The following is a 14,431-nucleotide window of genomic DNA, read 5'->3' on the forward strand; positions in this document are numbered from 1 at the left end:
TCCTCATTGATATGAATGGAGAAGTCTTATTTTACTTTGAAGGCCCCAAGAGAGACCAAGGGCAGTTTATCTTACATTTAATTAGGACATTTTAAAGGTCTTTTACATCTTTCATTTGAAAAGTCTTTCAACAAATGGCTCCAATAAATGCCTCCATCAACACATCCAGGTTATACGACCATGACAGTCCTTTAAATGTAATTTGTCTCGTAATATAATCTTGGGGAAATATTCCCAGTCGCAGGAATACCATCTGTCACTGGAGATAGTCGGAGCGCCGGGGTGAGAATCCGTGCGTCGCTGTGCGGCTCGGTGACGCACTGTGACCGCACCGGCAGACTCCCACTGCTTCCCTCTCATCGGCCGGCGGACAGCTGTCAGTCATCCTGCTGGATGGGTTCACAGTGCGATGATGTCATCATCGGGCAGATGATAGGAAGACACATCCTGGAGCAGAACGAGCAGAATAGTTAGATGTATATTTTGGTGTATTCATGTTGTGGAGAAAGCTGCAGCACAGTGTGATACACAGAGCGCCGCAGCACAGCATCAATATAGAGATACATGGTTAAGAATACTTCTTTATAGACTGCGTAGCTTAACATATTGTGGTATAATGTGATAACATGCAGGACAATTTAGCCCAAATCTTGTTTTTATGCTCCTGTAATAATGTGTTATTTCAATACTTCACACCATAAAGGCAAAGTCGGAGCAGCAAATGATTTACATTGTTATGGGAGCATAATAAATAGTGTAAATATGTATGTGTTTGTCTTGGAATGAAACGTTGCTCTTGTTCCCACATGCATAATTTAAAGTAATAGTTTAACATTTTCGGAGATGTGTTTTATTTTGTGCTAGCGAGTTGATGGAGCTGCCGTACACAAAGAGACAGTTAGCTTAGCACAAAGACTGCACAGTCTAGTTGAATCCTCTTGTTTACAGTGTTCGTGCTAAGCTAAGCTAACCCGTGTCTGGCCCCAGCTACATACTTGCAAGTGGTTTAAATTTGGGTTTCCCCGTCTTGGAGGATTAGTCGACTCATTGGTGGTTTAACGTTTCCAATTTTTTTTCCTTATTTTATGGATTTTTCACTTGACTTATTTCCATGAAACATATGAACACATCTCTGGTGCTACTTGATTTGTCAACCCAATTGTCTGGCTGTAAGTTGAGTCAAGTTTAATTACTTGCGTAGCTATGTTGTCTCTCGATATAAATATTAATCAAACCAGATTTGTACTTATTATCAACATAAAGCATTAACAGTAAGGTGGTCACTGTTCATGTATTTCCTTATCTAATATAAAACTAAATCATCCTTCTTTTCCATTAAAGCAAGCCAGGATATCATACATTAATAATAACCATATTCGTTAGCTCACATTTTAAGCTAGCTTTTTGCGCCAAAAAAAAGTATTTGATATCCGATGGATTTAGCTTCCTCGCCATTAAAATCCTCACCCGACATCCCTCCTGTTGCATCTTTGACTTTGGGGAAGGTGAATAAATGCAACTCTCTCCTTTTTTCCCCCTCACTTTGAGGACGTCTGCCTGAAAGCAATGCTAATGCTAACGAAGGCTCGGACAGTAGCCGTTCCCCGGAGGGTCAAAGGTCACGTGTGCTCTGCAGCGGTGCAGAGTGCATCAGGAAGGGAGGAAACTGGAGAATCTGTCTTTCATTGGAGTCACTGTTGTTCGTGTTTGAGGGATTCTTTTAGATGCATGAGAGAGAGAGAGAGAGAGAGAGAGGCTCCGGCATCGCGGTGAATGAACGAACCCCTTCGGCTGGTGCCATTTACATCCGTTCACAAAGCCTTCAGGAAACCAGATGTCCAAATGAATTCATGTCGCTCGTGTCTTCTCCCGCTCGCCGCGGGACATGACATCACGCCGGGGCGTCTCTCGTCTCTTGTTCTTTCCACCGCACCAAACTCACGCTGTCTCTCTCACTCCGGTGCTCTTTTTAATTGTCTCTACTCTCTCGCTCTACCTTGTCACTCAGCATGTGTGTGTGTGTGTGTGTGTGTGTGGCAGTTCCAGGGCTAAGTGATTAATTAGTAAGCAGCACAACTTGCTCTTCTTGACACGGACTGAGCGGGCCTGAGCTCGCCTCGTGCAGCGCTACCTGACAGGGAGGAAATCAATGCATCGGGTTTTAGCCACAGTGACTTCCCTTTCTGTTTGCTGAGGAGAAACAACGCTGACATCGGCGTGATGCGGCTACGAGACGCCAGAGAGCAGAAGGAGGGGAGGGTGACGTGCAGGTATTTAAAGGGCTGTGTTGAGATTGTTCATCTTTTACTGTCTTTATTCTTCCTTCTGCCCGAGTGATGGCGTCCAGCTTCACTCCTCGTGCATCCTCATCCCCTTTTCTCCTCTTTCACTTCCTCTCTGCGTCTCTTCACTCGCTCTCAAATTATCAAGTGGCAGTATTTTCTGGGGCTTTTTAACAGAACGTCTTCACTTAGCAAAGGTACCCCTCCGTCTCCAGGAACAGGAATTGGCAATTATCCGTCAGACTCGGCACAGCGAGAGAAACAACGCCGGAGAGAGAGAGCTGTGTGTGTGTGTGTGTGTGTGTGTGCGTCCTCTGAATTCCCACACACACGGCTTAACATTCGAGCTGTGCTTTAAAGTCAGGCGGCACTTCCCCACTGCGCTCGTGTAACTCTTGTCAAAGTGCCGGCGCCGCCCTCCATAACCATCTGTAGCCTCCATACCACGCCATCTGGTTCCTGAGGCTTCCAGAGGAGGCGCCGCTTCGGGGTTCACTTCAGTTCTCGAGGACGGCCGGATCCATTCACTCATCAAACGTGGCCGCGGCTGAGAGGGCTACTCGCACTGATTGGCTGCTAATCACAATCAGAACATTAAAGCCTTCTGAGTTTTTCTTGTAAGGCATCAACACCAGATTCACTGAGACTTGGAGGCTCCAGTGGGAACTGTTTCTAACCGTGTGTGTGTGTGTGTGTGTGTGTGTGTGTGTGTGCGTGCGTGCTGCACTTTTCCTGCAGAGTGAAAGTCTCATTGTTGCACAATAATACTTTCATTTGCTCGTGGAATACGTCGGAACATTTTTCAACCAGAATACAGTATTTATTACGCAACATCTGGTACTTCCTATACGCCGCGAGCGGCAGGGAAAAAAAGACGTGAATCTTCGCGTACAAATAGAAAGTAATCGTGAAAAGAAACCAGGAAAAGTGGAAAGATTAAAAGCGTAAATTAGATTAACTTCATGGTGAGAAATGCATGGGCACACTGACACCATGATCTAGGACCGTGGGCCAGATCAGCATCATGGCCGCCCGCTTAAAGGGCCGGAAACACTTTAGAAACTCCTCAAACATATTGTTATATAACGCTCTTTGCATTCGATCATTGTTTATTTGAGTGTAGAAATATTGTAGGTAAGAAAATGTCTCCAATATTACAACATGAATCCATTTAATTTGAAACCTTCAAAATAAAAGCACGGAATGATTTTCTTTTAATTTTGAAGAAAAGGGGATCATATGTCTTTCAAGCCGTCAGGGGCCACATAAAATGATGCGGCGGGCCGTATTTGGCCCGCGGCGGGCCTTGTGTTTGACACCTGTGATCTGTGATCTAGGACGATGAAACATTTTGAATACAGAGCACTGGAGCTGAAGTTCATCTTCCTCATTGAGTCAAAAGAAGAAACATAAATATAAAACGGCTCAGCGATGTCCTTCAATCTGTATGCTGAGTATATTCCAGCCAAGATACGGATACATAAATGCATAAAGAGAGCGCAGCTGAAGAATGATGGCAAGAGTCCATCAGCATGAATGGATGCTTCCTCAGAATGGTGGACTCCATTTCTAAAGGAAGCAGATCATAAGAGTGCAAAACAATAAAAAAAGGAGGTTGTGCTTTGCAAGTGGATGCTTTTAACCTCCTTCTATGTCCCCTTCACCTCTACAGAGGGTGGCCAGATCAACAACAACGTGGGCCCGGGCTCCAGCATGGGCCAGCAGCACCCGTACCCTGCCCTCGGCCAGCTGGCCCACGTCTACGAGCAGCAGCAGCTTCACCACCAGCAGCAGCATCAGCAGCAGCTTCACCACCAGCAGCAGCAGCAGCAGCAGCACACGGACCTTAACAAGTACGCCTCCCTGAAGGCTGTGGGTGAGTGTCAAGTTCTCTCCCGAGGGACAGTATTCAGACGCAGGCGGCGTCCTGCGGGGTTTGGGCGAGGGTGCGTCACGTGACGCATCTCGAGTCGGCGGCGAATCTCTCGAGGCCTTTTTTTTTCTCGCTTTGTTTCTTCTTTTTTTCGTTTAACGAATGTTTTGAGATCCCCAAAACAAAAGGGTGGTGTTCCCAGAGGTCTCTGGAGGATAGCAGCTCCAGCAGGTGTTATCTGACACGCCGTGAGACGGGGACAGGGTGCTCGTCAAGCCGCCTGACAGCTTCATTCAGGCCGAGCCGCAGCGGCATCACTATTTCATGAGCCAAATTCATTTTTAAAATCGACCTGTGAGTATTTCAGCATGTGTGTGTCATTTTGTTGATGCCAGACAGGTACTGTACCCCCGGAGCCTCATTCCAATTCAGCCCACTCAGATATCCACAAACACATTTTCGATAGACGCCGCAAAACGCTCTATTTTTTCTGCAGTTATTAGAAAGCAATCAGCTGGTCGTTGAGAAGCCGTCGTCCACTCGCCGAGCGGCGGCAGAAAGTAAAATATGTGACCGCGGTGACAAACGTAGGTGTGAACTTTCTCTGCAAATTGTACATTTTAAATGATATTTGACGGCGCAGAGGGACGTGACTCATCCCCAGACGGGTTACAGTAATACATCGTTGCGCTTGTTTATGGCAAGCTCGGCTTTGTTGACAGTGTTGTTTAGGGCCCAGCCTAAAGTATTACCACACACACATACACACACTAATTTCCTTCATAAGTCACGTGATTAGTTAAATAAAGTCCACCTGTATACAATCTAAGTGTCAAAAGGTCTGATGGAGCGCCATTAACTTCCATTAATAAAGAAATGTATTCATTTATATAATTATTTTTATTTCGCTTCACCAATTTGACTATTATTATATTAGTTTGACACTTAGATTAGCTTTGAATATATAATTAGTGTCTCACCAAGATTATTTTTTATTTATTTATATTATTATTTCTCTTCACCAATTTGACTTATTATATTAGTGTGCACTTAGATTAGCTTTAAATATATAATTATTGTGTATCACAAAGAGCATTTTTATTTATTTATTATTTATTTATATAATTATTTTTATTTCACTTCACCAATTTGAATATTAGTCTATTAGTGGGATACTTTAAATATATAATTATTGTATATCACCAAGATTATTTATTTATTTATTATTTATTTATATAATTATTTTTATTTCACTTCACCAAACTGACTATTAGTCTATTAGTGTGACACTTCACATGAGCTTTAAATATATAATTATTGTGTATCACAAAGATTATTTATTATTTATTTTATATATTTTAAATATTTATTTATATTATTATTTTTATTTCATTTCACCAATTTGACTATTCGGGGTTGGTTAACTTCGTAAATTCCAAATAATCTTTTTACTCTAAATAACTGACTTGAAAACAGAGAAACCGATGAGTCGTGAGAAGTGGACGACTTCCTGTTCGAGCTCAAAATGCTGATTAACCCCGCCCTCCGCCCTCCGTCTTTGACCCCTTCGCTGTCATATTATTTGCTGCTGTATTTCTGTTCATTGCCAGATAACACCCCAAATACAGACATCACACTACATATATTTTCAGCTACAGCTGTGTTTGATTGCACAAAATTGTTCAGTTAGCTCAAATGCCAACAGGCGGCGCCTCGGTGTCAGTCCCCGAGGATCAGAGAACAAAAGGGGGATTTTTATTTATTTTTTTGCACCAATATTCAACCAGGAGAGAATGAATCCATCATCGGAGAGATGCCAATTTACCCAGTGACAGGAGCTTCAAGAGAGCAGAATGCAGCGTGGACACAATTTGAGGAAGGACTGGTGGAGAAGCTTCCTCCTCTGAAGTCAGGCTGCAGCTCTCCTTTCATCTCAAACACACAGAAACACGTTCTGGGGATGGAAGCGTGGCATTTTGGGAAACCTCGAACTGTTGATGAGGCTGATGGGAAGAAAAAGGTCCAAAGAATCCAGCAGAAATACTGCAATGGGTTAAATATTACACATTGAGAATGTACTCTCTTCAAAAATGTGTTTAAATAATCAAATACTACGAACACCAACGGAGCGGACCAGTTCTGTAAAGTCAAACGTTAGTTCCTGTTTCATTTCTTCATGCATTCAAAATGTTCAACATCTCTTCCAGACATGTTTCAAACTATATTAACATATTTAAAAAATACTCAACCTCCATTGTTTCTGAATTCATGAATATGCAAATATTTATGTAAATATTCTACTTGAACAACTATAACTAATGGAAACTGAAAATGCCATGTACATCATGTTAGCTGGAGGCTTAATGTAAGTCAAATGTAAGTTAACTGACTCCAGGCCAGTTCTCTCCTGCTTTCTCCTCGTCTTAAACTCAGAGAGACCTGGAGCTGACTGACTGCCTCTGGTTTGGTCCATTTAGGATTCAGCTTAATAATAAAGTTAGTATACTGTGAATATTTCTGAGATTAATTAACACACTGCAAAAGCTGCACGGGTAACTCGTCCCGCAGTGTGTTTCTGTGCAAACACACGCACACACACACACACACACACACACACACACTTCTATATTTTGCTGACGGTCAATAAATCACACTTCATTATTTTCACACGGTGACATTCTTCCAGAATGAAGCTCTTGTCAAATAAAGAAGCCCCCCCCCCCCCCCCACACGCACACACACTTCACTTCACTCTGCTTCCTTCACCAAATATTCTCTTTTTTGTAATCACGAATTTACTCTCACTCAAATTGTGTGACCGTAGAATGGAACTGCGAGATTTCCTAATATTCCCGCCGCTAGTGGACAATCAGCTGATTTGAGAGTAAATTTAATGGCTGCTGTTTAAAAAACACCAAACACAAATGTTTAAATGTTCACCGTGAACACGGAAACGATCCCTCAGAGTGTTCGGCGTTCCCGGTGAGTGATGAGGACTCGGAGGTCGTGTTGACTTTTAAACAACGACTATCAATCCAGAACGCCGTGGTGGAGTTATGAAACGTGTTGGAAGTCAAATACACGATTACTAATGTGCAGGAAAGAAATCTAAACTAGGCAACAAAGTAGAAGTGACAAACAATCCTCTTCTCAGCCTCCTCTTCGACTCCTTTCCTGTCCACTTCTTCCCTCTCTGCTTCTTTATCTCTAAAAACGACCCTCATCTCCCCGTCACCATTTATCTCTCGTTTGCTCTCCTGACCTTTTTAATGTCTTGTTCTTCCTCTCCCTCTCGCTCACTTTCCCTCCTCCACCTCTTTCCCTCCTTGTCCCCTTTATTTCCTCTCTCCTATTCCAATCTGCTCCCTCCCACCTCTCTCCATTTCCCCACCGGCACCTTCATCATCCACCTCTTGCCCTATCTCTGCATTTCCCCCCTCACCGCTCTCTCTCTCTCTATCTCTTTCTCTCTCCCTCCCTCTCCCCCTCCCTCTCTCTCTCTCTATCTATGAAGCTCCATATTGCTCCTTAAAGAATCACGAGGCGCTATATGTCGATCCCCCCTTATAGCGGCTCCTATCTGATTCCATTCCTGTAATTGAAGGGAGGCCTCCCCCCCCCCACACATACACACATACACACGCACACACAAACAAACACAGACACACACACACACACACACTTCAGGCTCACATTCCATGAGTGGTATTCAAAGAGGGCTCTTATGAAAATGATTGGAAACCTGTCCAGAGATATGCAAAGGATCGGGATCATGGGATTCCTCGAGGCGAGCTGATGGGATATGTCACACACACACACAAGAAAACACAACCAAAGCTCCAGAAGTCACCTTTTGTGTGAGCACCGCTAATCTCCAGTAACATAAATGGACTTTGGTTTTTCTTTCTGGTTCACCAACTCCCACCATCCACCTTTTTTTCGTTTTCCCCGCCCCGCTTTTCATTAATTGCCTCTGCCATTTCCCCCATCCAGCTGATAAGCCACACTTTTGTCAGTCAATACTCGTCTCCACTGCCCCCCCCCCTGTGCTTCTATTTAAGGTTATCGAACTCCAACTAATGAAGGTCCCCGGATGCAGAGCGGTAACTTAGAGGAGGACGCATTGATCTAAAAAGTACAAACGACCAATCACGGCCCACCTCTGACGCACACGTCTGCTGCCACGAGCCCTCCGGGGAGGACGTATCCATACACGCCTGTTAATACCTGTTTTTCACGAGGTAGTCTGCAAATTAAATTGTCTAGTATCTCAAACAGGAAGGGAATTAAAATAATCACACAACAAGCCCGCAATCGTTCTTTTATGGGCTTCACGCCGCCTGCCGCTGCGGCGTCCATCGCAGTGTTTTCATATGCAAAGCTCCAACCGTTAAAAAAAAAATCACTATCGGTGGGAAATTACTAAGAAACTGTAATATTCTAACATGTAAATTGTAACGACGCACCTCGGCTATCGTCTGACCTCCTCGAATCTCTTTATGTGCAAATGAGTTTCCAAAATGAAACGCGGAGGGAGAAAAGTTTTTCCCGCCTTTTTGATTTAGTGCACGGTTTTCTGCTAATTGCCACTGGACGCACTTTAAATATAGCTAACGGAACAAAAGTCCAACTTTTTAACAAAGTCAGGGGATCCCCAAAGTCGTAAGGATTCGAAAACAAAATGTTTAAGGGATCACTAAAGTCAGTGGGATTAATCTTTTGGGGCAAACCATCCAATGATTGATGAGATATTCCAGGCGAGACCGAGACTCTCGCTGTTAGAGCCGCCACAGAGGCTAAAATGTTAATGACCCATAAGACGTCACGCTCTTTAGAATTGCATAACAAAAGCACAGGCGGTGTTTTCCTGTGTCTAGAACAGCCCCATTTATAGCTCACCTCCTCCTCGGCTCCACGTTCCTGTACTGCTGATCTTCACCAGATCGCCCGTTCTGGTCACATTGCACATCCTGAACATTGAATATCTTTATATCTCTCTATAATCCTGCAGATATTCAGATATAAGGAGTATTCACTTCATCTAAAGACATAGAAGTCCCAGACTAATGTTGTTGGTACGGTAACGGCACTATGAGATCACTTAGAAATGTCCATATTTTTCAAAGAAAAGCACTGTTTTTTTCAATGAAGATAACATTACATTAATGAGAAATACACTCTATCCATAGTTAATGTGTAAATGACTATTCTTTGGTGTTTAATGGAGTCTCTACAGAGGTGTGTAGAGGCCCATCTCCAGTGTTCTAATGGTACATTGTGTTATCGCCTAAGAAGACTAGCACAGGGGTAGAACACGCCTGTAAACTCTTTTTATGTGAGCGCAGCTGAAAACAATTATGCTGCTGAGAGAAACTATAAAACTGGCCTTCCTTTGAGCCACAAGAAGAACAACATTAATATTTACAATAAAAATCACTATTTATAACCTTCTCAATGTCTTGAATATATTTTCTATTCATTTTGCAATTCATTTGATGAATAAAAGTGTGAGTTTTTTATGGAAAACACTGGGTGTAGTGTACATATATACAGGATACACACACATGCAGAAAGAAAGTCTGAACCGACAGATAAGCATCTTTACATATCTCCTGTGTGTCTGTGTCTCTTTAGCCTTGCAGCAGGTTTATCTCCTCACTCGTATTCCTCCCTCTGTCAGTCACTGTCACCGAGCTACACAGCTACACAGCTACACAGCTACACATCAAACAAGCTACACAACTACACAGCGAATAAGCTACACAGCTACACAGCTAAGCAGCTACACCGCTACACAGCGAACAAGCGACACAGCTACACCGCTACACAGCTACACATCAAACAAGCTACACAACTACACAGCGAATAAGCTACACAGCTACACAGCTAAGCAGCTACACCGCTACACAGCGAACAAGCGACACAGCTACACCGCTACACAGCTACATAGCTACACAGCTACACAGCGAATAAGCTACACAGCTACACAGCGAACAAGCGACACAGCTACACCGCTACACAGCTACACAGCTACACAGCTACACGGCGAATAAGCTACACAGCTACACAGCTACACAGCTACACAGCGAACAAGCGACACAGCTACACCGCTACACAGCTACACAGCGAACAAGCGACACAGCTACACAGCTACACCGCTACACAGCTACACAGCGAACAAGCGACACAGCTACACAGCTACACCGCTACACAGCTACACAGCGAACAAGCGACACCGCCTCTCTTATCTCTGCCAAATGTGAGCTTTTTTCTCTCTCCTACACGTTCACAGTCGAGTCCCTTCTCTTTGGCCGTGTTGTCCTTGAAGATAAACTTAACACACTCTGTGAGTTTGCTTTGCCGCCGGTACTATAAATCTACTTTATCGCTCCGTGGAGGAGAAACACGGTCGAGGGATAGCGAAGGTGTTCTTGGGGTGGGGGTCGTCAAACCCGGCGACAGGTGAATCAATCCGGCTGGAAGGTCGCACGTAACGAATGGAAATGGAAAAAACACACCGCTGTTACGCAGTGTGGGCTCCGCATGGGGAAAAGGACGGCCATGAGGCTTTGTGTCTATTTCTGTGCTGCCATTCACCGGCTGCATTGGAACAAATTAATATGTGCTCGTAAATACTTTAGTTTACCTGTTTGACAAATGCATATTATATAATCAATCTAGCACTTGAAATGCATTTCTTATACTTGTTACACTTTAGTGGTAAATCACATAATCCTTAGTTATTAAGGAGCAGGAGTTCAGCGTCTTGCTCAATGACACTTTGATATGAAACTAATGGGGAGAGCGGGATTCGAACCCACTACCTTGTTGTTACAGGACGACCGCTCATAAGCTACAGCCGCCTTAACATGAAAATTCAATGGTACATTTAAATGGTCCCCAGGGTCTTGAAGTGTGGACATGATAATTTATGTCCTTTCACTTTTAATCTGCAGGTAGTTACATGTGCACCACTGTAATCTGTTGGCGAATTAATTAATTTTCTCAGCAATTAGCAAAACCGCCAACCCGCCCGGCCGATAAGACATATTTAACCCTTGTGTTGCCTTAGGGTCATTTTGACCCGAATCAATATTACACCCTCCCCCCGCTTTAGGATTAATTTGACCCCATTCAATGTTTAATGTCGGTGTTCTTTCGGTAGTCAACAAACAAACATAAAGTGCCTCACACTTAAACTTGGAAAACAATATTAATTCTAATAATTTTCTGGAGGTTTTAATTGCTGGCGTCAAATTGAACCCAAAGGGTAAAATATGTTAGTAAATATAAAGGTAACAGGAGGGTGAAACATTGAATCGGGTCAAAATGACCCAAAGGCGGGGGGAGGGTGTAATATTGATTCGGGTCAAAATGACCCTAAGGCAACACAAGGGTTAAAAGGTTGTTTCATACACTTTTGGGATTGAACTTGCGCTCATTGAAAGAAAATGCAATGAAAACAGCGAATTTAATTTCTATAAGAACGTCTTCCTTGGCGCAATAAGGGATGCAGATAACAACAAAAACAAAAATAAACAACACAAACTTGTTATTTTCGCTTATTGGCCTAGAATTTTGTAATTTGTGCATCCTTATTAATATCGCCTCGCCTCCATCCATATGGAGAAGATCCATTTTCTAAAAAATAAAAGGAGCTGCTCCAAAAGCCACTCGACGACGAGAAGAACGGTTCAATAAACTACGTAGAGAGCCTGATGAAAATATTAATTTAGATTAAGATGAATTAAATGTAAGTGCAGTAGACTTTAGTCTACATCAATGGTTCGCTACCTTTTTTCATTGATGTACCCCCTAAACACCCCTCAACTAATTTGGGTTTAATACAAACATGTATGTGTATGTAAACATGCATACACAGTGTTGTGCCATCAGTGTCTGATTTAATATAGAATATATACAATGCAGTTTATTGACTTACACTTGTATTTAATTGACTATTTATGAAATAACTAAAGGATTTTTGAATGGATGCTAATTACTAAATAGATTTTTTAAAAATCTCACGTATCCCTTGGTGTGCTTCCCTTACCCCCATTTGAGAACCACTGGTCTACATTAATGGCCTCCCCCATATTTGACAACAGGTTTGAGCATTTATTATCTGATTTATCCGACGCTCTGCATTGAGGATCAATTAATAACTCCGCCTTTCATTTCCTCCCCAGAAAGGGAGGTCAACTCGGTCTCCTCCAAATCCTTTCAAGTTATTATAGGCCATGTCAAAGGGGGGGGGGGGGGGGGAACACCTTCCCACCACACAGAGACACGATGGTGCTGGAGACATTTTGGGCTTTTCCTTTCTGCAGGACGGGCCTCTTTACCGTCGCCGTGACGCCCTGCCTGCACTATGAGGGGAGTCTGACCAACCTTTTCAGATTGTGGGGGTAGAAAGGGACGGGGAGGCTTTCTTCTCAAACCTTCCGCCTATGTGTGTTTGCTGAAAGTCTTTATTTTATGAGTCACTCGATATAACAGTTTTATTTTATGTTTGTTCCACGGTGGAAAAAACTGACACCCTGGGATGTTGTTTTGTTCACGAATGGCAGTCTGACAAGAGCGAGCAATTTAACGGAAGGAAATTCATTTAGATTGCCGTTATAGGAAGATTTCAGCTGCTCCACTTTTTAATTAGCCCCCTCTCTCTCTCTCTCTCTCTCTCTCTCTCAGCGGCCAAGTACAACGGTGACGTCTACAACAAGCGTCGGCTCATGGTGGAGCTGCCGACGAAGGGCGGGCTTCCTCTCCAGCCGATGGGCAACTCCAGACCCCCCATGGGCAACATGTCGTCAATGACTCCTCCGATGACCACCAACCCCATGGCCTCCAACCCCATGAACCCCTCCATCACCCAGATGACCTCCATGACCCCGATGGCCTCCATGACCCCGATGACCTCCATGACCCCGATGGCCTCCATGACCCCGATGGCCTCCATGACCCCGATGGCCTCCATGACCCCGATGGCCTCCATGACCCCGATGACCTCCATGATGCCCATGACCTCAATGCCGCCCATGACGTCCCTCGTCCAGATGACCTCCTTGACCCCGATGACCTCCGTCACCCCTATGAACTCCCTGGGTCCACTGACTCCGGAGCCGGTGGCCACCTACGTCACCGAGATGCCCGGCATCTCGTCCGTCTCCACCCTTCCGACCGAGCGGCACATGGCCACCTTCGGGGGACTCAAGTTGAACAGCCATAAACTCAAAGGCGGCCACGGTCACGTGGGCCACGGCCCCCCCCACGGCGCTCACGGCTCTCACAGTCACGGCCACAGTAGCAAGCCGCCGGGCCTCGGGGCCACCTCCATGGCGCACATGGGGGGGACCGTGCCAGGCAGCACGTCCCTGGGTATCTCCAGAGCCGCGGAGACGGCCATCGGCTCCAGCTCGACGACGGGCCGCCCGGTGGCGTTCAGCTCCAACACGATCGCGGCCGGGCACTCGATGGGGATGGGGATGGGGATGAAGGCCTGGGACGGCACCGAGACGGTGGGCCGGAGGAAGACCTACGGCCACAAGAGGCCTCAGTGCACCGTGCTCGAGCCCAACCAGCTCCACGGCACCAGAGGCCAGAGCCACAGCCAACACTTCCTCCCCACACAGCCCTACTTTGTGACCAACAGCAAGACAGAGGTGACTGTGTGAGAGAGGAAGACGGGGAGGAAGAGAGGGAGGGGGAAAGGATGCGTCTCTGAGCGGAGATGCCGAGCCCCGCGTTGGTCAATGTGTGTGTGTGTGTGGCCCGTCGGTGTACTGGTGAATGTGGCGGGGACGGTGTTTCAGAGCGGCCCTCGTTCCACCAAACAGACAAGTCCCGGTTAACCATAACTTCAAAGAGCCGACAGCGCGGGGCCGTGTGCACACTGTCGTCTCACAGCTAATATCCACTTTGTAATGATATCAAACAATCTTGAGCATCACGGTACGACACGCAGAGGATTAAGAGGGAAAGGATTGGTTTCAACCCACCGGAGCTGAGAAGCAATACATAACGGATTAAAGGCGCCGCCGTCGGGGAGAAGGACGCCGCGAGTTTACCCACAAAACCCTCGAAAAACAACAAAAGCAGCGTCTTGTCCAACAAAGTGTCGAATTGCTTGGAAGAAATAACATTCCCTTGTGATTTCACCTCCTCCTCCTCCTCCTCCTCCTCCCCCCCCCAAATAAATCTCCCGAGGGCTCCGGCGTGACGAGCGCCGGGCTTCTGGACCGCAGACACGCGACGGGGGGCTCTGTGCGCCGGCTAT

General features: G+C 45.2%; 1 protein-coding gene across 1 annotated transcript in view; it reads left to right on the plus strand.

The window, feature by feature from the left end:
• The window catches only part of shisa9a (shisa family member 9a), a 40,461-nt gene extending 26,577 nt beyond the window's left edge, over positions 1 to 13,884 (plus strand). Inside the window, exons 3-5 of the mRNA XM_056429744.1 lie at positions 3,955 to 4,158; positions 12,847 to 13,106; positions 13,212 to 13,884. Of these exons, the coding sequence (XP_056285719.1) occupies positions 3,955 to 4,158; positions 12,847 to 13,106; positions 13,212 to 13,829 (1,082 nt within the window). The 3' untranslated portion in view covers positions 13,830 to 13,884. The remainder of the gene's footprint in view (positions 1 to 3,954; positions 4,159 to 12,846; positions 13,107 to 13,211) is intronic.
• Positions 13,885 to 14,431: the final 547 nt, after the last annotated feature.

This window comes from Pseudoliparis swirei, chromosome 13 (genome assembly GCF_029220125.1).
Source record: "Pseudoliparis swirei isolate HS2019 ecotype Mariana Trench chromosome 13, NWPU_hadal_v1, whole genome shotgun sequence".
NCBI classification, from domain to species: Eukaryota; Metazoa; Chordata; class Actinopteri; order Perciformes; family Liparidae; genus Pseudoliparis; species Pseudoliparis swirei.